This window comes from Acinonyx jubatus, chromosome D4 (genome assembly GCF_027475565.1).
Source record: "Acinonyx jubatus isolate Ajub_Pintada_27869175 chromosome D4, VMU_Ajub_asm_v1.0, whole genome shotgun sequence".
NCBI classification, from domain to species: domain Eukaryota; kingdom Metazoa; phylum Chordata; class Mammalia; order Carnivora; family Felidae; genus Acinonyx; species Acinonyx jubatus.
In genome coordinates, this window is record NC_069391.1 from 21308839 (window position 1) to 21332378 (window position 23540).

At 39.4% G+C, this 23540-nt stretch overlaps 1 protein-coding gene across 2 annotated transcripts in view; it reads right to left on the reverse strand.

Annotated features, from left to right (window-relative positions):
* Positions 1–23540, reverse strand: part of KIAA1958 (KIAA1958 ortholog) — a 152554-nt gene continuing 129014 nt past the window's right edge. For both annotated transcript variants that reach the window (XM_027034838.2, XM_053204784.1), the window contains 2 exons: positions 15920–16092; positions 1–4325 (listed from right to left, as the gene is read on the reverse strand). In XM_027034838.2, coding sequence (XP_026890639.1) covers positions 3519–4325; positions 15920–16092 — 980 coding nt within the window. In that variant the 3' untranslated portion in view covers positions 1–3518. The remainder of the gene's footprint in view (positions 4326–15919; positions 16093–23540) is intronic.

Consider the following 23540-nt stretch of genomic DNA (forward strand, 5'->3'; position numbering starts at 1 on the left):
TATAGTGCTTAATGCTTTTAATAAGGTCGAATTTAAATAAAAATCAAAGGAATAGAATTTCACATTTCTTCAAACACCATTTAACAGTTATGGCAGATTAATACAGCATATAATCCAAGGAGAGGTGGGAAACGCCACACAACCACGGAGACCATTTCGTTCACAACTTTGGTTAGGTTCTTCCATATTACTCCCCTTTGCAAACACACTAAACAATGCAAAAGCTTTCTCATAAAGCCTCTTAAGGCATCTCCATTCTTCACTAGTTTTTGCTTACAGCTGAGGTATCAGGGCTGGGCTGTGTTGGAGGTAGAATTTATGGGCATAAATGTGACCAGATTATCAGGTTTGTTTTCCTCTTCAAGTTTAATGGTTTAAAGGAGAGAGAATCTCCACAATGGAAGAAATAATTGATGTAATGCAGATTAGTTGAATATTATTATTATTCTTACCAAAAATTGTAGCTAAAATAGCTAACATACTGCATGCTTCCTATGCACCTAGTACGGTATTAAATAAAGCCTTTATGTTTAGCGGGATCATACCCTTCAAGCTGATTCCCTATCATCTCTGCTGGAATAAACTTCCAAGGGGAGACCTGCTAGATTCTGGAGAGGAGGTACCTAGCAAGCAGGGCTCACTTAAGAGCAGATGCAGCAGGTGCTGGGGGCAAGAGTTCACCAAAAGCACTCACTCCACAGGTACTCTCCTAATATCTGTAGCCGTACGGTTCCTGATGCAAAGCCAGAGGCAACTTGTGCTTAGATGAGCTTGTGAATTCCTGATATTCACTCCCACTTTTGAGTAAAAATAAGTAAATAAAGGGAAGTGGAGAAAATGCCCTTAATCTCCCCGCTTCTTTTTCTTGGGATTCTCCTTTCTCCTGGCTTAGGCAAGAGTAGAAAATCATGGCATTCCCAGCGGGCATGATTTAGAGCTGGCTGGAAAGGCTGAATGCCAGCTAGAACTAGCTACTCTGGCCCCACTTCAGATCCTCTGAGGATGGACATGGCCGTATAAAGGAACAGGTGCTTTGCCATTTTAGCAGGTCTACCAAGTGTTACCACATATAAATTTAAAGTATGTGTTGCATACACACACATCTAACACAAATACATAACAAAGCACCTAGTACAATGTGTGGCACAGAGGAGCACTTGATATGTGTTTTCTTTCTCACTTTTGCGCTCCTCAAGGGAGGCATGTAATGCACGACATTTATGATGCTGAGATACAATTCTTTCATTCCATCAGATAGCACTGAAGATTCCACCTCCTGATTTTTTATTATAACCATTCACTTCAGAACGCTGGGGATTTATAACACATCAGATAGTGATAAGCAACAAATGTGAGGCAGAGGTGGTTATTCAGCTGATGAAAAGCCACTCTCAACAGAAAGATGACAACCTCTGGGTCAGTTATTGCCACTTACAGAAATGTTATAATCTGAAAAGATCCCGGAGATCCCTAATGGCAACTTATTCTCATTTCTATTTAAAATAAAGATGGAGGTTTTATTCAATTAGGCTGTAGGCTCTGTCTGCCCAATAGTTCACATGGGTTATATTTCTGTTTAAGTGCAGAACTGACAGAAAATATGACCGTCTGCCTTCCACGAACAAAATAGCCTTTGGGTGTTTAGCAAACTAAAGAAAACTGTACCTAATGTTTTGTGTCTCTTTTTAAGCAAAATCCTAAAATCACTATAGGAAATCACAACAGAACAGTACGCAATATCAAGTCATAACACTGATTATTCAGTATTGCCTGTTATTTATATACACATGGAGACATACCAAAATTAACCCATATTCAGGAAAGACCAACTAGTAAACAAAATTATAAATGTGCAGTTTAACTAAAAAGGGAAAAACATTAAACCTTAAGGCAGCATTGGCTGAGTCTTTTCTGGTAAGGGAAGTATTACATATTTCAATGACTGGTGAATGATATTTAAGAACGATTAATTAAAATAAATACTAAAATAATGTTTTGAAAAAGAAACAGGACTGATTTTAGGACTCTTATAAAATGAATTTATATTGGAATTTTAATTTTGGATTAGAAAGCACACGCAGGAGCATACTGGTATAAAGCTGTAGCAGTCTTTCCTCAAATACAAAATACAGATTTCTGGAAATTATTATTAATTACCACTCTTTGGGCTCCTTTCTCAGTTATCATTCAGAGTAGTTATTAGAAAATTCTGCTGATGTTTCAGCAGCATGTGTTCAGGTTGAAGTTTACCTGAGTGAAATGATTTCAAACTGCATTAACAGCCTGTCATCATGCTCTGATTCTCACAACTACGTCCAAAATGCTGAGCCTGCTTACCTGGTAGGCTGCCTACGTCATCATGTCCCAAGCAGTGGTGCCAACCTCAAATGATGACATCTACTGTGGCTGGGAGAGTCATACTTTGACAAACATATTTCAAAGCTCTTTAATGAACACAGTTTGGGGTTTTCTTTGCAGCTTGCCTTGTTGGATTTTCCTGGTTAAGCTGAAAAATTACCATTAGTTGTTTTACAGATCCAGTGCTAGATGCTGACAGAACAACTGTGTGACACAAAGAACAGATTAAAGACAGTTCCAAAAAAACGTTCGAATGAAAACAGCTTTCACGTGGTACTGAGAAATAAAACGTAGGCACTTCTGCTTCAGGAGGTTTTCTTATTTTGATCACAGATCGCTTTCCCAAGCCACTTTTTTTTTTTTTTCCCACTACTGGAAATTCCCTCACGATACAAACCATCTAGTTCACCGGAAACCTTGCTCTCATAAACATCTTCTGGTGCATTAATCTCTTTCCATAAAATTAAAACTGCCTCCGCTGATGCAGGAATCAAGTTGCTCCTGTGCTGACAGCAGTGGGGGGCAGCCCCCCGCCTCTCTTATCAGCACTACTGAGTGCAGCCCCACCAGCTTCTAGCAACCAAAGCTGCTTGCTCTGCAGAACCAAGTCATCCATCAACAAGACACAGAGAGGAGTGTCGAGTGCAATTTTTCTCCTGGAAACAGTTAACATGTCTGCCTCTCTCCTTCCAGTTCCTTACTGTGAGTGTAATTCAACAAAGTATATATAGTCTTCATAACATTCTAAAGCTACTAGGCTACTGGGAGTTTTTTAATGACTACTTAAACAGTCTCCTTTTTCTTCCTCTTTGTTTTTTTTTTTTTTTTTTTTTGAGAAAAATCTGTGCTAAAAAGGCACTAGATAAGATGAACTTCCTCCACTTTTGTGTATGGAACAATTATACATTGTGTTAGATTCTATTATTTAACAAAGGTGACACACATTTGGATAAAATACCCTAATTACTCAGACCCATCTACTTTCAGTTAAAAAAAAGAACAAACCCGAAGTCAAAGAAACAGCAGGTCACACTGACAGAGACCAGCCTGACCTTGATGTCACAGTCGTCCCCTGCCACCTTGGAGCTCTGGCCCTGGCCGCCTGAGGGAGCTCCCTCCCATCAGGGTAAGCAGGGCAGTGGCCTGGACCCAGGGAAGACTCACTGACAGCAACTGTGGGAGCCAAGTCTCCTAGAGACCTGAGTAAATGAGACAAAGGTGAAGTTCTCACAGTTTTCCAGCTTGACCTTCTTGGCTAAGTTTGGGACAATTCCCCGAAGAGAGCGCAGTCCCATCCTCTGTTCCTCATACCACACGCTGCCCATGTCTGTGGCCTCCTTCCTGGCTGTAAGGTAGAAAGGGGACTTGGCCTCCATTTGGGTGGGCGGCCGGTGGATGTACATATACTTGTAGAGGAGGCAGTAAGGGCACTGTTTGTGTCCCCGGGAATGCTCATGGTAGATTTTCCCATGACACACTCTAGTGGAACCGCTCCGGCTCTCCCGCTTGACACTGTCTGTCCGGGCAAAATAGGGCTGGTTCTGTGGGTCTTTGAGCAGCTCAATGTCACCATACATCAGATCTGCATGCTCCTGCAGTGTCCGCATGTTCAGGTACTGGCTGTTGTACTTGACCACAGTGGACAAGAGAGTAATGGGGCTGTCATCCCCTAGACACCCTGCCTGCCACATCTCCTCCTCATCAGAAAGAGAAAAGTAGACAATATTGCGAGAACGAGCACCTGACATCCCTGCCTTGCTCAGCACCCACAGCTTTTCCTTGAGTTTCTTGGTGGAAGAGCTGAAGGTGCTGCTGGTGATGGAAAAGCCCACACCTGCATTCTTCAGGATGCGGTCCAGGCCCCGGCGGATGGCGTGCAGCGAGGTGGCCAGGAAGTCGGAGCCGTCACTCTTCTTAACGGTGACGTAAAAATTCTCGAGCAGCTCGTTCAACTTCGCCGCGGGGATCTCAAATGAGACAAACACTGAGGTTACATATTTGAGGACACCCAAAGAGCCAGACCCCTTCCTTCTCCTGATCCTCACTAGGGGCTGTATTGTGGACAAGACATTTTGTGGTCTCTAGAGGGTTGACTCCTCAGCATGAGACAGTGAAAGAACTTCAAGCAGAAGATCTTGGTTCCACACTTGTAAGCTAAGTGTTTCAAGCAGCAAAATGGGACATAATACTCAAGACCTACTCAAAGAATTACTGTAATGCTTAAATAAAGTAGGGGATGAGGGAGCCTGGGTGGCTCAGTTGGTTGAGCGTCTGACTTCGGCTCAGGTCATGATCTCGCGGTCCATGAGTTCAAGCCCCATGTCAGGCTCTGTGCTGACAGCTCAGAGCCTGAAGCCTGCTTCAGATTCTGTGTCTCCCTCTCTCTCTGCCCCTCCCCCACTCATGCTTGCTCTCTCTCTCTTTCTCTCTCTCTCTCTGTCAAAAATAAGTAAACATTAAAAAATTAAAAAAAATAAAGTAGGGGATGTGAAGTGGTTTGTAAACGGTGAAGAACACATATACACGTATATCTATATAAATATTCATATGTATACTAGTTACTGTTATTGGCCTTTGTAACTTTCACTATTCTATTCCTCTCTGGAAGCCCCTTTTTCTCCAGAAGCCCCTTTTTCTCTTTTCTAGCAAATCATTTCCTTCTCTCTCCTTTGGGAAAATTCAACCATTCTTTCTGAAGAATTTGTGAACTAAATTTATAGACTGAATCATCCAGCATTAATTTCCTCAAAATCTGCACATACGATTGGGTCCTGCTGGCACTAAACACTGGGCCTTTAGGGAAAGGCGATGGGCATGTCTGGGTTGCAGAGCAAGTTAATGACCTTGACTTTTCACTTGAACATATCTGAATAGGTTCAGAAATATCACTGGCTTAATGACCCATAGGGTTGCAATATCAATACTTTTTCAAAAAATATGAAAAGCTTAATGACTGCACTGACAATTAGAGAGAGCTTCTCAGTTGGATGTGGTAGGAGAAGAAGGAAGCCTGGCCAGTAAGACAGCTTTATTTTCAAGAAGGAGCTAGACAGAGAAAACCAGACTTTGCTCATAGTCATTTCAGGCCGACTACACATTCTAGGACAAAAGAAAGTCTCAACAGAAAACTTTTTAAAAGTAGAAACTGTACAGGTAACACTCATTCTTCTAATAGCTCTTGGGTCAAAGAGAAAATAAAAAGTGAGTTAGAGATTAAAAATGAACCAAACTGAAAACATTCCATATCAAAATGCATGAGATTCGCTAAATACACTCTCATAACATCATACTCTTGAATGACTTTGTTAGAAAATTGTCCTGAAAATAAGCAAACTGATTATTTAGCTGAAAAAGCTAGAGAAAGTAAACCAAATGAAAAAATAATAGAGCGAATCATGGGGTACCTGGGTGGCTTAGTCGGTTAAGTATCCGACTCTTGATCTCAGCTCCAGTCTTAATCTCAGGGTTATGAGTTCAAGCCCTGCACTGGGCTCACACTGGACATGAAGCCTACTTTAAAAAAAATAGAGGGGTGCCTGGGTGGCTCAGTCAGTTAAGCCTCTGACTCTTGATTTTGGCTCCAGTCATAATCTCATGGTTCATGGGACTGAACCCCATGTTGGGCTCTGAGCTGATGGTGTGGAACCTGCTTGGGATTCCCTCTCTTTCCCTCTCTCTCTGCCCCTTCCCTGCTTGCTCTCTCTCTCTCTCTCTCTCTCTCAAAAATAAACTTAAAAAAACAATAGCGTGAATCAATAAAAAATAAAACATAAATTAATGAACTAGAAAAGATATAAATTGGGATAGATTAAAAAGTGAAAATATGTAGGGGTGCCTAGCTGGCTCAGTTGGAAGAGCATTCAACTCTTGATCTCCAGTTTGTGAGTTTGACCTCCATGTTGGGTGTAGAGACTACTTAAATAAATTTTTTAAAAAGCTTAAAAAATGAAAATATGGGGTAACTGGGTGGCTCAGTCGGTCAAGCCACTGAGCTCAGGTCATGATCTCATGGTTCATGGGTTCAAGCCCACAAAGGGCTATCTGCTGTCAGCATCAAGCAGACTTTGGATCCTCTGTTCCCCTCATTCTCTGCCCCTCCCCCACTTGCATGCTCACTCTTTCTCTCCCTCTCAAAAATAAACATATTTTAAAAATTGAAAATATGTAATCTTTGGAGAGACCTACTTTGACAAACTTCTAGTGGTTGTGACAGCAAGAAAGAGAAAGAAGAAGAAAGGAAATATACATTTAAATAACGTTAGGAATGAGAAAGACAGTAAACTATAGAAAATTAATAATATGAAAGAACATTATATACTTTGTACATATTAACTTGAAAATCTAGGTAACCTGAATAATTTTCTAGCAAAATGCAAATTACCAAAGTTAGTTCAATAAGAGGTAAAAGATCTGAAGAGCCCCCAAAATATGGTGAATGATGGTCAGGGATGTACATCACTCCTAAGGAGTTGGCTTTATGGAGTCTATTCAGCTTTTGCATTTAAACAGTTTTGGAGCATAGGAAAAAGAAAGTTTCTTCATTTTTTTCTACTCAAAATCTAGCAGATATATAATAAAAAGTGTATGAATATAAAGGTAAACAGACAATGTTTGTTTTGCACAGTGCCAGGTTAAAGTAAGGCATGTTTAAAGTGTGCATGTTAGAACCGTGCAAAGCGAGAACAAGGCTCCAACACACGGCTCTGATATGCACGAGCAGCAATTAACATGGTACCATGGAAAACAAGGGCTGCCTCTATTATCAAATCAGATTCAGAACTGCAGGAAAGCAATACTACATCGAGACAAGTAGGGATTGTTGCAGAGTGTAAACATGATTCGGTCTTAATAAACATGTTAATATCATTGACTTACTCATAGAGAAAGTAACATGGACTTGCTGAGTACTGAAAAATGACTTGAAAGTATGATATCCATTTGAAATTTTCTTTTTTTTTTAATTTATTTTTGAGAGAGAGAGAGAGAGACAGAGCGTGAGCGGGGGAGGGCCAGAGAGAGGGAGACACAGAATCCGAAGCAGGCTCCAGGCTCTGAGCTGTCAGCACAGAGCCCCACGCAGGGCTCGAACCACAAACCATGAGAACATGACCTGAGCCGAAGTCGGACGCCCAACCGACTGAGCCACCCAGGCGCCCCTCCATTTGAAATTTTTAAGAATTCAAATTAAGTTTAGATTGGAAGAAAAAAAATCCAATCCTCTTACTATGATGAAGAGTATTTTACAGACCAGAACTATAAATATTATATCTACGATGGAAATGTTAGAAATTTTTTTTTATAATGTCAGGAATAGGATGAGCTTGCTGAATATAATTACTGTTACATAACACACTGTTCTGGAGGTCCTAGCCAACCAGGCAAGACAAGAAAAAAAATGACACACACACACACACACACACACACACACACACACACACACGTATGTATGTATATGTGTATACTAAAGAAAGACGATAAAAATATAATTGTTTTCTGATAATCTGATTGTTGGTCTAGGAAATTTCCAAGAGATTCAGCTGAAAAGCCATCAGTGGGATAGTTATATGCAAAACATAAAAATGCAACAGCTTTCTTACATACCAGTAAAAACCAGTTAAAACAACTATGACTCCCAAACTTAACTGGTTTCAGATTTTTATGTTGTCACTTGCAACTCCCTACTTGCAGGTGTTAACCTCTCTTTGTATTAGTTGGGATTCCTTTGGTTGCAAGAGATAAGCCAAATTTGAACAAGCCTTGGCAGGGATGTCAGCATTAGTGGTCTCCAAGACCATCAGGACTCTTCTCCCATCTCCGCTTCTCTGTGTAGAGTGGCTTTCTTTATATAGCTTACAACATAACCCCCCAGTACTCCCTAAGGTTTGCATCTTACAGCTTCAGGTACTGGCAATGTTCCAACTCTTATTTTCAACAGAAAAAACCTAAAGAAAGGATTCTGGTTGGCCCACTCCTGATCCAAACATCCAACCAAAAGGTAGGCTGCTGTACTAACATGATGGCTTCTTCAGTAACAATTGGGACTAGAGGAATGTCTCCTTAATAAGGGATGTTGAGAAAAAAGTCTTTTGCCTGTAGTACTTAAAAACAACACAAGACACGACAAGAAACCAACCAACCTCTGATAGCTTCCTGTTGCCCTTAGACTAAATTTCAAACTGTTCACCTTGTAAGCAAGTCTTTACATAATTTGCTTTCACCCTCTGGTACATTGTTTGCAAAGACAGCCACAACTGCTCCCCTCCCTGTTCCCACCCCTCTCTGCAATGCTGCTCCTCCCATCAAGGGGTGGAACCTATTTTTCCCATCCTTGGAATCTGGGCTGGCCATGACTTGTCTTGACTAAAGAACATGGCAAAAGTTAACTGTGTGTGAATTCCAAACTTAGGCCTCAAGAGATGCTGCTTTCATCTGCTTTGGTCTTATAGGTTCCAACAGGTTGTGCTTTCATCAGCTTAGTACATAATGTTACCAAGTGAGGAAGCTCAGTTAGACCATGTAACATGTGAAGCAGAGACAAGATGTCTCCCATCTAAAGCCTGCACCCACATGTTAGATACTCCAAGTGACCAGTAGAAGAACTACCCAGCTAAGAACAACCCATAGAATCATGAGCAAATAAAATGTATGTTGCTTTAAGCCACTAAGCTTTTGAGTGGTTTGTTATGCAGCTATCATTAACTGGTACACACACTATTTCTCTAGCCTAATCTGCTGTTCTCTCTGTATATTATTTTCCAGCCTCACTGAACTCTGTGCCATTCACAGGAACCATCAGGTACTCTTACGCCTCTAAGTCTTTGCACTCTACTTCCTATGTCCAGAATGCCTTTTTCTTCTAACCTTCTCTATTTGGAAAATCTCTCTTATTTCAGATCTAGCTCAAATTCTGCTGTCTACATAAAGGCTTTTCCAGCTTCCCTAAGCAAAGTTACTCTCTCACCTAGGATCCCACAACACTTAATTTAATTTTTTATTATGGCCTTCTCCATATTGCAGAGCTTCTTATCTATTTTTATGTCTGCTTCTCAAAATGGACTGAGAGCTCCCTGAAGGCAAGAATGACATCTAATACATGACCAGGTCTTCAACACACAGCAGAACGCCTGCAATACATCAGTGATCCACAATGAACTGATAAACACAGTTAAGTCAATGAATTTACGTCACAGTCAGGACAGCCAAACTGACTTAAGATGCAGAATGTTTTTCTTGATTTACATAGGATACCACAGATTACAAAGTAAAACCACAGCAAAAGCAATTCCTGGAGAAATGTCGAGTCATACAACTTATATTGTATGTACATAAGAAACCATTCATTCTGGCCCACGTTGGCTGCCTCCTTAGTTTTGTCAGACTGAATTTTGGTTGGTGGTTATTTGTCCAGGTTACCAAGGTCTTTAAATTTGTTATAAAGACATCACATGAAACTATTTTTCTTCATTAATGACTCTGTATAGAATCACCATGTCAAAATTCACCATGGATTATAAACTTGGTTTCTTTGATGTCAAAATGACCAAAGAGAAGTAAGAAAGAGCATGGTCATGGAGTTGATGACTCCAGAAAGAACAGAGTAAGAAAAGGCTGACTTGCATGGCAAGTTCCAAAACTACACAGTAATCTTTGACACTTGAAAGAGTTATAAGACAAGCCAATGAAGAGTTAACTTTTGGGGAATGTCTCAAATCCCTCCGTGGATAATCTTACCTAGGAGGATGAAAAAAGTGGAGAAATGTTTATGAACTACAAGTACTCTTCTAGGAAAATAAAATGAATCCTGAAGTAACCATTGCTGACAACAAAAATTTACTTCATTCTTGCAGTTACAAAATTTTAATTTATTCAGAAAGATAAGTGTGGAACCTCAAGATGCTCTATTTTCCAATGAGTGCGTCTAGGTCATTGAAATAGCAACCTTGAGGGAGATGGGTCAGGGAGGATCAGATCACACCTGTGAAAATAACTTGTATGAAAAATACTATGTGAAACTCACACAGTAGGCAACAGAGTGAGACTGGAGGGTACACCCCACTTATTTAGATGATATTTTGAAGTCTGATTTGACTCCTTGCTTTCTGCCTTGAACAAACAACTAAATTTGAGGCTCACCAGCTACCAAATCATGATCAAGAGCTGTTACCTACCTTGTCTGCTGTCAGCTATAACTATCTTTAAAGACACATCTAGATTAAAAATATCTTGGGGTACCTTGGTGGCTCAATCGACTGAGTGTCTGACTCTTGATTCCAACTCAGGTCATGATCTTGCGATTTGTGGGTTTGATCACCGTGTCGGGCTCTGTGCTGCTTGGGATTCTTTCTGCCTGTCTCTCTGCCCCCTCTCCCATGTATGGGCGTGCACTCTCCCTCTCTTAAAATAAGCAAATTTGCTTAAAATAAGCATATATATACATATATATACACACATATTGAGACCAAGAAGGTGAGACTAAAGAATATGGATTTTGGATGCCACAATTCCTTCTTTTTATTAAATATTGGCTAATCCTTTAAGATACTGGCCTCTTTCTTAAGTTATTAAAAATGTTTATTTTGAGTGGCCCATGTGAATAGATTACAGAGGACTGAAATACATCTTCTTTCTCACCCATTATTCCTCTAGCTAACACAGGGGAAACTAAGAAATACCAGTGCAGGGGTGCTAAGGCACACTCTACCAGACAGATGGGACATTTTCTTCACCTGGGTTGCAAAACTTATCTAATCCTTAGAGAGTGTGGAGAAATTAGGTTCTTTTCAGGAATTCCTGCATGGGAATGTAAAGGTTCCCAGTAAGAGACAACTGTCTCATAGTGACTTCACAAAGTTTAGAAGACAAGACCCTCGAGCCTAGAAAAGTTTAGTAGGGATGAAGAAATTGTGATGGGGTATGTGAGAACAGTGAATTTTAAAATTATTAATAAAGGTGAAGTGGTTATATTTTACTGATTTTTTATTATGGTAAAATACATACAACATTTACCATCTTAACCATATATAATTATACAATGCAGTGGCATTAAGTACATTTGTAACATTGCACAACCACTACCACTGTTCATTTCCAGAACTTCTTCATCATTCCAAACTGTACTCATTTGACAATAACTCCACACTTCCTCCTCCCCCAGCCCCGGGTAACCTCTATCATACCTTCTATCTTTATGACCTTGCTTCTTCTAGATATCTTACATAAATGGAATAATACATACTTGTCCTTTTGTTTCTGACTTTTTTCAGTTAGTATAACATTTTCTAGGTTCATTCACGCTATAAGCATCTGTCAGTACTTCACTTCTCTTTATTGCCAAATAATATTCCATCATATGGATATGCCACATTTTATCTATTCATCTGCTCATGCCATTTGGGTTACTCCTACGTTTTGGCTATTGTGAATAAGGCTACAAAAAATATGCTTGAACTCAGATTTTTCACAGATATATATGTTTTTAATTTTCTGGGTATATGCATAGGAGTGGAATTGCTGGGTGAAAGAGTAACTCTATGTTCAAAAACTTGTGGGGAAATGCCAGATTGTTTCCAAAGCAGCTATACCATTTTATATTCCCACCAGAAGTGTAAGAGGCTTCCAATTTCTCTACATCTGCACCAACACTTGTTATTATCTTTTTACAAAATGTTATTATTATAGTCTTTCTATTGGATGTGAAATGGAATCTCATGTGGTTTTGATTTGCATTTCCTTGATGTCTAATGAAGTTGAGTGTTTTTTCGTGTGCTCATTGGCCATTTGTTTACCTTCTTTTTTTTTTTTTTTTGCTTATCTTCTTTACGATAACTGTTTAATGTCTTGTCTAATTCTAAAATCTGTTAGATCTGGGTTGGTTTTGATTGATTCATTCTTTTAAGGGATATGTTCTTGCTTCTATGCATGTCCAATAATTTTTGACAGACATTGTGAATTTTATTTCTTTGGTTCTGTATATATTTATGTTCCTATAAATATTCTTAAGCTTTGTTCTGGGACACAGTTAAGTTACCTGAAAATCATTCAATCCTTCTATGTCTTGCCTTTTTTTTTTTTTACTTAAAAAATTGTGATATAAATGACACACAACACTATATTAGTTTCAGATGTACAACACAATGATTCAATGTTTGTATATAGTGAAAAATGATTACCATAGTCTAGCTAACATTCATCAGCACACATAGTTAAATTTTTTGTATTGTTAATGGGAACTTTTAAGATCTACTCTCTTAGCAACTTTCAAATATACAATACAGTATTGTCAACTATTGTCACCAAACTCTACATCATATTCCCACGACTTATTTATTTTATAACTGGAAGTTTAAACCTTTTGACCACCTTCCCCATTTTACTCTCCTTCCCAATGCCCCTCCCCACCACCTCCAGCAAACACAATCTTTTCTATTTGTCTATGAGTTTGGGTGTTTTGTTGTTGTTGTTGTTGTTATTTTGTTTTGCTTTTAGATTCCACATATAAGTGAGATCTTAAGGCATTTGTCTTTCTCTGACTTACTTCACCTAGCATAATGCCCTCTAGATCCATTCATGTTGTTGCAAATGACAGGATTTCCTTCTTTTTTATAGCTGAGTAATATCCCATTGTATATATATGCACCACATTTTTTTTTTATCCATTCATCCATTGATGGATACTTAGGTTGCTTCCATGTCTCGGCTATTGTAAATACTGGTGCAATGAACATGAGGGTGCCTAAATCTTTTTGTTTTTGTTTCCTTCAGATACCCGGAAGTGGAATTGATGGATCGTACGGTAATTCCATTTTTAATGTTTTGAGGAACCTCTATTCTGTTTCCCATAGTGGCTACACTAATTTACATTCCAACAATAAAGCACAATGGTTCCCTTTCCACATTCTCACTAACACCTGTTATTTCCTGTCTTTTTGATATTAGCCATTCTGACAGGTATGAGGTGGTATCTCATTGTGGTTTTGATTTGCATTTCCCTGATGATTAGTGATGCTAGCACCTTTTCATGCACCTGGGTCTAGCTTTTAAGATTTGTTGGGTGGGATTAGAACAGAGCTTGGTCTAGAGCTAACTATTCTCTACATCTGATACAAGACCTTTCTCAGTACTCTCATTTGTTACCTTTCTCTAAAGAATTTGTTGCTATCTGTTCTGTTGAAAACACTTTGTTGCACATATTGTGCTCAGTGTTCTGGTTGTTATAGCAGAAGGGTAATTTTGGGCCCTTTTCCTCTTATGGCCACAAGCGGAAATTTTTCGTTATTTTCAAATCTGCTGGATTATTTTGATTAGTATGTTGTTGCTTGCTCATTTTTATAATTCTTATCATTTCTGTAAATATTTCATATATATTAGTCTATAATCTACTGCCTAAAGTCCTTGGTGTCTAAATCTATTGCTTGCTGTGTCTATGCAACCTCATTCATAGTGGTCTATTTCCTTGAGTGGCTGGTGTTTTGGTTTTTTTTTTAACTGCTTATTTTTGACAGAGGGAGTGTGAGACAGGGAGTGGCAAAAAGAGAGGGAGACAGAGAATCTAAAGCAGGCTCTCTGCTGTCAGCATAGAGCCCACCGTGGAGCTCGAACCCATGAACCGTGAGATCATGCCCTGAGAAGAAGTTGGTTGCTTAACTGACTGAGCCACCCAGGCACCCCTCCTCACCCTAACCTTTATTAATGAACACATATTTAGCTGACTTTAATCTGCAAAAAAACTAAATCCCTACCTTTTGGGTGTTTCACTTCAAAGATTATTAGCATATGACTCTGTGAGGAGACAAATGTAGGGCCTAGAACCTCTTAAGGCTCCTTTCAGTGTCCTCTCCTAAATCCAGGATTCTTCAGTGATGTATCTGTCTCTTCCCTTCCTTAATGATGTTATACATCTAAACCCTCAGGAGAACCCTGCCTTTCATATGTGCTACTGCTCACTGCTCACCGCTCCAGTTCCAGCTGTCTTGTGTGTGTGTGTGTGTGTGTGTGTGTGTGTGTGTGTCCCAGTGTGTGCACGTGCACATGCACACTGTGGATGTTTCCTCTCCTTTTTGCAAGTAGAGCAGAAAGGCCCCTCACAGTATCTATAGCACCATGCTGTCAGGAGTAGAAACCTGGAGGGGTGCCTGGGTGGCTCAGGCAGTTAATCGACTGACTATTCATCTCAGCTCAGGTCATGATCTCATGGTTTGTGAGATGGAGCCTCACGCTGGGCTCTGCACTGACAACATAGAGCCCGCTTGGGATTCTCTCTGTCCCTCCCCTGTGCACACACAATCTTGCTCTCTTTCTCTCTCTCAAAATAAATAAATAAACATTAAAAAATAAAGAAATAAAGAAGTAGAAACCTGGATTTCTTATTTCATCTATTGTTGGTGCCCTAAACACAATACCTGAACTTGGAGATGTCACCGGCCTTGGGCTTCAGTTATGACCTCTGTGTGCAAGACCTTTAAATCTATACTTCCAGCTTTAACATCTCCCCCATGTTTGTTTGTGTGCGTGCATGTGTGTGTGTGTGTATGTGTGTGTGTATTTTTTAATTTAATTTTTTAAGTAAGCTCTAGGCCCAATGTGGAGATTGAACTCATGACCCCGAGATCAAGAGTCATATACTCTACTGACTGAGCCAGCCAGGTGCCCCCTTTTCTCCCATGTTTTAATTCCCACATTCCCAACTGTTTATTGGACACGTCCATCTGGATAGCTGTCTGATTTAGACTCAGTATATCCAAATCAAAACAAGCCTTTCTGTTCTGTCTCTGTATGCCCAAAAATGTTTCCTTCACATGCACTAATCTCAAACATTTCAAGTTGGAAGAGTAAATTTTAAGAGCTCATTTTGCAACTAGGGAAATTGAGGACCAAGGATACTAAATAAATTTTTCCTTATCACTTCCAATCAATTTTTCCCAAATATCTCTTTCATTATGTTATTTCCTGTTAAGGAAACTTCAGTGATTTCCCTTTAGCCTAACCCTTTAGATCTTACAGTCACAGCATTTCCCTCTTGTGACAGTCTCTTCCCAGTTGCCACTGCAATAATCCTTCAGATAAACTCACTCCTCACAAACAAAAACAAAACAAAACTTCAAGGGCATCCCAATATTCATAAGATTTTAGTTTGGCATTTAAAGGTTTATCAAAATCTTGTTTTAGAGTCCACTATCCCCATACGTGAAGTCTATCTTCCAAATCTTTTTCTTTCCTTCTCATGTCACTCAGCCTAGAAGACTCTTCTTCATCTAATTCTAGTGAAATTCCAACTCTCCTTTAAAACACAGCTTTAACTATCAATTCCTTCACTAGTCTCATCAGACTGAAATTAATTTATCCGCCTGAATTTTTTTTTGGCATTTCTGACCTGTAAATTCACAGAACACTTACTAAATTCTGCTTTGTACTGTGCCTTTTTTTCTTTCAATTTCATGTCCTTCCCAAGTATCCTTAAGCAAAAAGCAAGTGTTTGGTGTTCCCCACAATGCTTAACACAATGCCTGGCACTCAGAAGCTGTGAAGCTGGCTGAAAGAAGAAGTACACTCAAGAGTTTCTTACCTTGGTGATGTCTGTGTGATCTTTGAGCCCGTTGGTCATGCACCAATATCGCCACACATTCAGGGCATACCGCGTGGCTTTGGTAGTATTTGGGCTCACGGCACTGGTACACAGATCATTCAAGTCATCATTAATATTAAATACAGGAAATTTGTTGAGCTTAGTAGAATAGGCTAGAAACAAAAACAACAAAAGGCATTAAAATAATTTGCCATTCCTTTCTTTAGAGAATTACATCTTGGGATCACGTTCAATAACAGAAATCTAAGAGGTAACACTTTAAAAATGAAATTTCTATGAAGTAGACATGTATTAGAATAAATAAAGTAGGGCACAATATTTCTAGCATAGAATTAAGGCTGTAAACTTGCCTTTGGCCCTAGTATTTTTGCCATATATATCAACTGATACACCAATGCAGGCATTCCAGTAACAGAAAGAAAAAAAATGAATGCAGAAAAACAGAGAATGTTCTAGCTAAAACTTTCACTGGAAAGAAAAAAAGGCATTCATATGAACAACAAAAAAATAGAAGGAAGTAAGGGAAGGCAAGTTACACATCCTTTCTCTTGACCCTCAGTGCATGTAGAGCTGTTATTTCTCTGTAATATAGTGTCTTATGTGCCATCCTGGACAACCTTGAATTAAGTGGTGTTGGCATAGTTCTGTAATTTTTTTCACAAATGAACAAAGAGATATTTAAATCCTGACTCCACAATCCATCAGCTACCTTAGAATCAGAAAAGAAGGTAAAGTGAGAATAACTTTAGGGGAAAGAAGAGAGAACTGCCAGAGGGCCTCACAGCATCTCAGAGGAGAAGGAACAGATTTTAAATTGCAATTGTCAAACTACGTCAGATGAAAACTGGTCTTCCTCAAGGTGTCCACTTTAATTGTTGGCTACCAAAGAGATAATCAAGTCCATAACCATTAGACCTTTCTTTATACTCTGTGATCTACTAAAACCAAGCTTAAATTGTTTAAACTGTTGTCTTTGAATAGAAAAAAAAAATCAAGGTAGACCACCTTAAAATGAAAGCAATGCTAACCTGTAGTTTATCTAATGGTTCTGATCCTCTTTGGAATGTTTCTATGTTCAAACAAGGTGCTAAGAGGCTGAGAAACAGCAAAATGGAAAGTTAGTGCAATTACCAAGGTGATCTGCAGATTGGTTCCATTTTGCCTAACTCACCTCACCTTTCACTGCTCCCACTGAGGAACTCCCAACCACCAGCTCCTGCTATCCCCAGCATCCACTTGGGCCCAGGACACCACACCAACCTTCCCTACCCGAAGCCGAGAAATCTCCCCATGGTCTTCATGCCAAATAGTGTCTTTTCTCCCATTTCTAATTCCAAGCTCACTTCTACATAACCTTCTTCACATGAACCCAACTCCTTATTCTCTCCAGTATGTGTCTCACATTTGCTTTATTATTCCTTAGAACTGTGATGTAATTGTGTCCAGAAGATCTCCAGTTGGTTTGTATTGCTCCTTAAGACTGTGTTCTTCACACTTTGAGTTTGCTGTTGAACTGCTGAACACATAATCTACTTTAATAGATGCTTTTAGCAAGAGAGGAAGAAACAGTGCTAGAAATGTTATCCAAAGTGACTGAATCATGTAAGCATATTCTTCTCACCACCCTCATAAACTGAGATCATTCATATTGTTTCTGGGCCTTGCTTGGTATTAATGAAAGGATTCTAGCACAAAATTTATTATTATTACATCTAGTATTAATTGAATGCTTACTATATGCCAAGAGTTATATAAATGATCTGTAATCACTAAGCAATTGTGTTGTTATACTTATTTTACAGATAAGGAAACTAAGTCACCTCATACATTTAGTAACTTCATACATCACTCATCCAATATTTACCAAGGTGCCCTCTCTGTGCCAGACCCTGGGCTGTCCCAAGTCATGGAGTCAGCAAGTGCCAGAGCTAGGGTATGGACCTGGATCCCACTGACTCTGTGCTCTGGCTGCCACAGCAAAGGCAGCATGTACTACACAGATAAAGTTCTCAGTACAGAATACAATTTAGATATTAGCCACTTATGAAAAGTATATCCTGGCCCCCAACATATACTCGTATTAGCCTTCAGTGAGGAGAACTAAGTCCGATTTATTTGCACAACCACTACAGTTTCACTATGTTTATTATTATTTTTTTAGTGTTTATTTATTTTTGAGAGACAGAGAGATACGGAGCGTGAGCAGGGGAGGGACAGAGAGGGAGAGGAAGACACAGAGTCAGAAGCAGGCTCCAGACTCTGAGCTGACAGCCGAGAGCCTGATGCAGGGCTCGAACCCATGAACCGCAAGATCATGACCTGAGCCAAAGTTGGATGCTTAACTGACTGAGCCACCCTGGTGCCCCTATTTATTTATTTATTGTTAGTAACCAGAACACAGGATGTATTTGCAACACAGCCCAGTCCCCATCATTTCAGTACAGTACAGGAGCAGAAAAAAGTCACACTGCAAGATAGGAGGTTTAATTATTACATGAAACAATTACATGGCTTTAAATAATTTCATTTTTATCATAGGATAGAGACTGTATACTGAAAATGGAAAACAAAATCCTAGTACATACAGAAACAGCAAAGAATGCTTGTATGCTTACATAAAGGGAAATAAATTGTGTGAAAATGATTAAATGACATATACGTTTCTTTCATAAGTGTATTTAAGGATTAAATTAAACTTACATAATAAGCTGCTCTTTGAAAATTCTGAGTAGAAGTGGCAGAGCTATGGCGTCGAGGGCATTTTTAGGAGACCGTATGATGGAGAAACAAACAAAAGTAAGAACTTATAACTGAATATGGAACAAAGAGGGGACCACTAAAGAAGGATTTGAATTCTCCTTCCATTGGAGAATAGGCAAACTCTGAGCTCAAAGCTAGGAAGAGCTGGCCATTGGAGGGGGAGTGGGCCATGGGGTCAGGTACTCACTCTAAGGACAGCCAGATCTGAACAACCGCCCTGGCTCTCTACGCGTGGCTACCACATACATCATGTACAGCATAGGTGTTGGCAAGCACAGTGTGTAATGTGAGGGAAATCACTGTGGAAGACTATCCTGAGTCAGAGACAGAAGGGGCCTTGCCTCGGGAAACCTGAGGCAGCCCCACTGGACACAGGGAAGGAAAAACCAAAAGCAACTGCAAAAAAGCAAAAAATCCCTGAATGCATGCATGCCCTGTCTTAGGTAGCACCTTCCCTGTGTCTACATTTGCAAGTTCCTGGCTTCCCAGCTTGCTTTCAGCTTATACACCCTGAAGGGATGCCTATTCATGGGACTTCTTTGTCCATTCATTATAGGTGGGTGAAGTCCACTTGCAAAACCCTGTGTTGAACTATTAGCCGCAAAAGTGAGCTCTATCCAGATATATCAAACAGGAACACTTAACAATGTCTAAGGAAATCCCTGTGAGCTGGCAGCAATGATACATCTAGACTTTCATTTTAAAATGTGAGCATTTTAAGCCAAGCGTTACTTGGCAACTGGGGAAAACCAGTAGCATGAAACTTACCAAGTTTCACAAGCAGATCAACGGGATCCACATTCCCACTCTCCCGCAGTGTTAATTCAGAAAACCAAAGAAAAAGTTTAAAAGATCACAAATGTATCATTACATAAACCTGAGAGCATAATGCATCCTTAAAACAATGACAGCTTTCATTGGAAAAGAAAAAATAGGAGAACAAGAAAGACCGTAGAAATTGAAAATGATTGACAAAATAATATTTTAAAAATATTTGATAGAAGAACTGTGTATTTGAATGAACACTGCTAAAAGACAAATTAGTGATATGGAAGGAATTTCCCCTGAGGGCAAGCAAAATCATAACAGTTTTTAAATTATGAGGGTGGGTTAAGAGGGGTGGGAGACTGATATAGGAGATTCAAAATCCATCTGATAAGAGTTCAAAAGAAAAAATTGAGAAGATAGAATACAATAAATAGTCAAAGAAATAATATATGAAAAGTTCCATTAATCAAAGAGATTTTAATCTTTAGGATGTTAAATCTCATGAACTGTCAAACAGACATACTGAAGAAGACACATATATAAACATATCTTAGTGAAATTTCCAAGGTCTATGAACAAAAAAGAAAATTCTGTGATCCTTCTAGTAAGAGGGGTAGCGGGGAGCCATTAACAGTAACATGAATCAGATTTCTCATCTGTGACACCCCATGCTACAATATAATGACTCTGTCTTCTCGGAGTTGTAAGAGGAAAAGGCTAAGAAATGAATAATTCTATTACCTACCTAAGGTATCATTCAAGTGCTAGGACAAAATAAAGACATTTTCAATCGTGAAAGACAAAGCATCAAGAACAAGTTAACAGAAGAAAAGAAAAGTCAAAAATGATGGCAGGAGGACTTCCGCTTAGGGCTATCATGAAGCAGCTGGTATTACACTATCTTTCCTGCTGAAAATAAAGCTAGATACAATGCCCTGGAAAACAACCACAGTAACTGGAACTCAAGGAGGAAACATCCTGGTGAGAAGGGAAATGCACAGAGGGGAGTCCTGCATTGATTGCCATGTTTTCCTCTTCAGTCATCTGAAGGGTTGCAGTGCAGGTCATAGAACCCACACAAACAAGCAGCCTACAGTCTACAGCAATCCTAGGGAAACAAGTACACAAATATTCAAGTACAGGGCTAACAAGCAGCCAGTACTTGAGAGTCGGAGAACCTGGAGGAAGGGAACCATGGAAAAGTAAGCCAACATTCTGCATGCAATTTTCCTTCTAGGAATTGCTGATTCCTAAGCTAAACACACAGGGGTAAGTTGCAAAAAAACCAAGTAGAAAGGAGAAATCACTAAGAGGAAACCTCATGGCACTGAGGGTCAAGAATAGTAATCCAGGGCCTTCCAAGGCATAAAAAACTTGGTAACAATACAGACTTTCATTTGAGACCCAGGAAGGGCTTAACTGTAAGAATAAGAGAAACGAAATACAGATGGTCCCTGACTTACTATGGTTCGACTTTATAATGATGCAAAAGTAATAGGCATTCAGTAGAAACTGTACTTCAGAATTTGAATTTTGATCTTTTCCTGGGCTAAGCAATATGTGGTAAGATGCTCTCTCACAATGCAGGGCAAGGGTGGCCAGCTGCAGCTCCCAGTCAGCCACATGATAAGGGTAAACAACCGATACTCTCATAACCATTCTGTACCCATACGACCATTCTGTCTTTCACTTTCAGTACAGTATTCAGTAAATTACATGAGATATTCAACACTTTACTATAAAACAGGCTTTGTGTTAGATGATTTTGCCCAACTGTAGGCTAATGTCAGTGTTCTGAGCACATGGAGGGTTAGGCTAGGCAGAGATGTTCACTAGGTTAGGCGTATTCAATGCATTTCTACCGAAAACATTTTTAACTTATGATGGGCTTATCAAGATATAACCCCACTGTAAGTCAAGGAAGACCTGTAGAACAGTCTCACCTGGGTTAAGGTGATCTGCCTACCTTATTTGCTAGCTAGCAGAAATTTAAATCCTCTCTGGAGGAAGGATAACATCTTCAGCAAGCTTTCATACAAAATGGCCATCATTCATAACAAGTTAACAGACATAGTATAAAATAAGGCCAAATGAATGAAAAACAAGAGAAAAATCAGACATGATTATCCAGATTACTGGAGTTGTCAGACACGGACTTTCAAGTAAGTTTAATATGTTCAAGAAAATAAGAAAAAGGTAGAGAATTTTACTAGAGCATTAAAATCTATTAGCAAAATGGAACTTACAAAATCCTCTTCCGTCTTTCTCTTCGTCCTCTTTCCTTCATCTGTTTCCCTTTTCTTCCTGAACTACTCAGTTTCAAAACTGTTGGTGGGGCAGAGCAAAGTAGACACCTGTACTGGAGTATGTGTATGTTGAAGGGACTGTGGTGGCTTACAGTGAGGCATGAAGCCTGAAAGGGTAAAGAGGACACCTGCATAGAACTGCCCAGTGAGGGGTGTAGGAAGCTGGGGCAAGAAATATGTTTCAGTGGGGAGATAATAGATCCTGAACTCAGAGGAAAAAAACATCTCATGCAGGGGTATCCAGGTATGTGGTGTGACTGTCTGAGCAGACTAAGGACACCCACACAGCAGCGGGAGATATGGGGAAAAGCCCTATGTGAAAAGTTAGAGTCTTGCTGGAGTGAGTAGGGCTTCCCTGCATGGGAGTGGCCTGGTGCCAGTTATCACAGCCCAAGAAGTGTGATGAGAGCTTTCCATGCAGGAGGGCTTACCAGCATAGGATGTCAGGATTTGAGTGCAGTGAGAAAGGGATCTGTGGTTGGGAGGATGGCCCAGTGCAGGGTGTTATAAGTTGAGGAGATAAAAGACAAGGAGAAAATCTTAAAAGAAACTGGAGGAAAAGTACAAATTACCTTCAATGGAGCAACAACAGATTGATTGGTTTTTCAACTGGTATGATGGAAGCCAGGAGACAGATGATCAACTTTAACATGCTGAAAGAAAACTGCTACAAGTGTAGAATTCATACTAAGCAAAGCATCCTTCAAAAATAAAGGTGAACTACAGAGGAAGTCATACAAAATAATGTCTTCGTTACCAGCAGTCAAGCATTAAGTGATAATAAAGGGAGTTTTTCAGGCAAAGGAAGTGATCCAGGATGTAAGCACATTGATATAGCAAAAAATAAAGAATACTGGAAAGATTGAATATGTAGGTGAATCTAAATGAATGCAGCTGTTTAAAACAATACTAGTGGTGTCTTGGGCTTTAAATGCATGTAGAATTAATACTCATTACAACAGCACAGAAGACAGTAGCTGGAGCTAGTGTTGAAAGGTCTTTGTATTATCCAGAAAATGATGAAAACACTAATTTAAAGTAGACCTTAACAGTGCAAGGATGCATATTTTAATCTCCATGGTAACCACTACAAGAATATTGAAAGAATGCATAAGTTGATAGGGGAGGAAGATGGGAATAAAAAAAAAACTTGCTTAATCAAAAAAAAGGCACAAAGAATAGATAAGACAAAGCAAAAAAATGTAGGATATATTTATTTTTTATTTTTATCTATCTATCTATCTATCTATCTATTTATTTATTTATTTATTTATTTTGAGAGACAGAGAGAGAGATTGAGAGAGCGTGTGCACAGGAGAGGCAGAGGGGGAGAGAGAATCCCAAGCAGGCTCTGCACTGTCAGTGCAGAACCTGATGCAGGGCTCAAACTCACAAACTGTGAGATCATGACTTGAGCTCATATCAAGAGTTGGATGCTTAACCAACCGAGCGACCCAGGTGCTCCTAGGATATATTTACACCTAAAAGTATCAATTATTACAGGATCAATATTTCAATTAAAAGATAAGTGATGTCAGTCTGGATAAACAAAACTCAGCTACGTGTCCCTTACACATAGGAATAAACGGGGTAGAAAGGTTGAAAGCAAAAGGATGAAAAAAAGATATACCATATAAACAATAAAGAAAAGAAGGCTGGTATAGCTATCTATCAGACAAAACAGACTTTAAGGCAACAAGTATTACTAAAAATAAAGAGACCTTTTTTTAGGTTTATTTATTTGAGAGTGGGAGAATGCACACCTG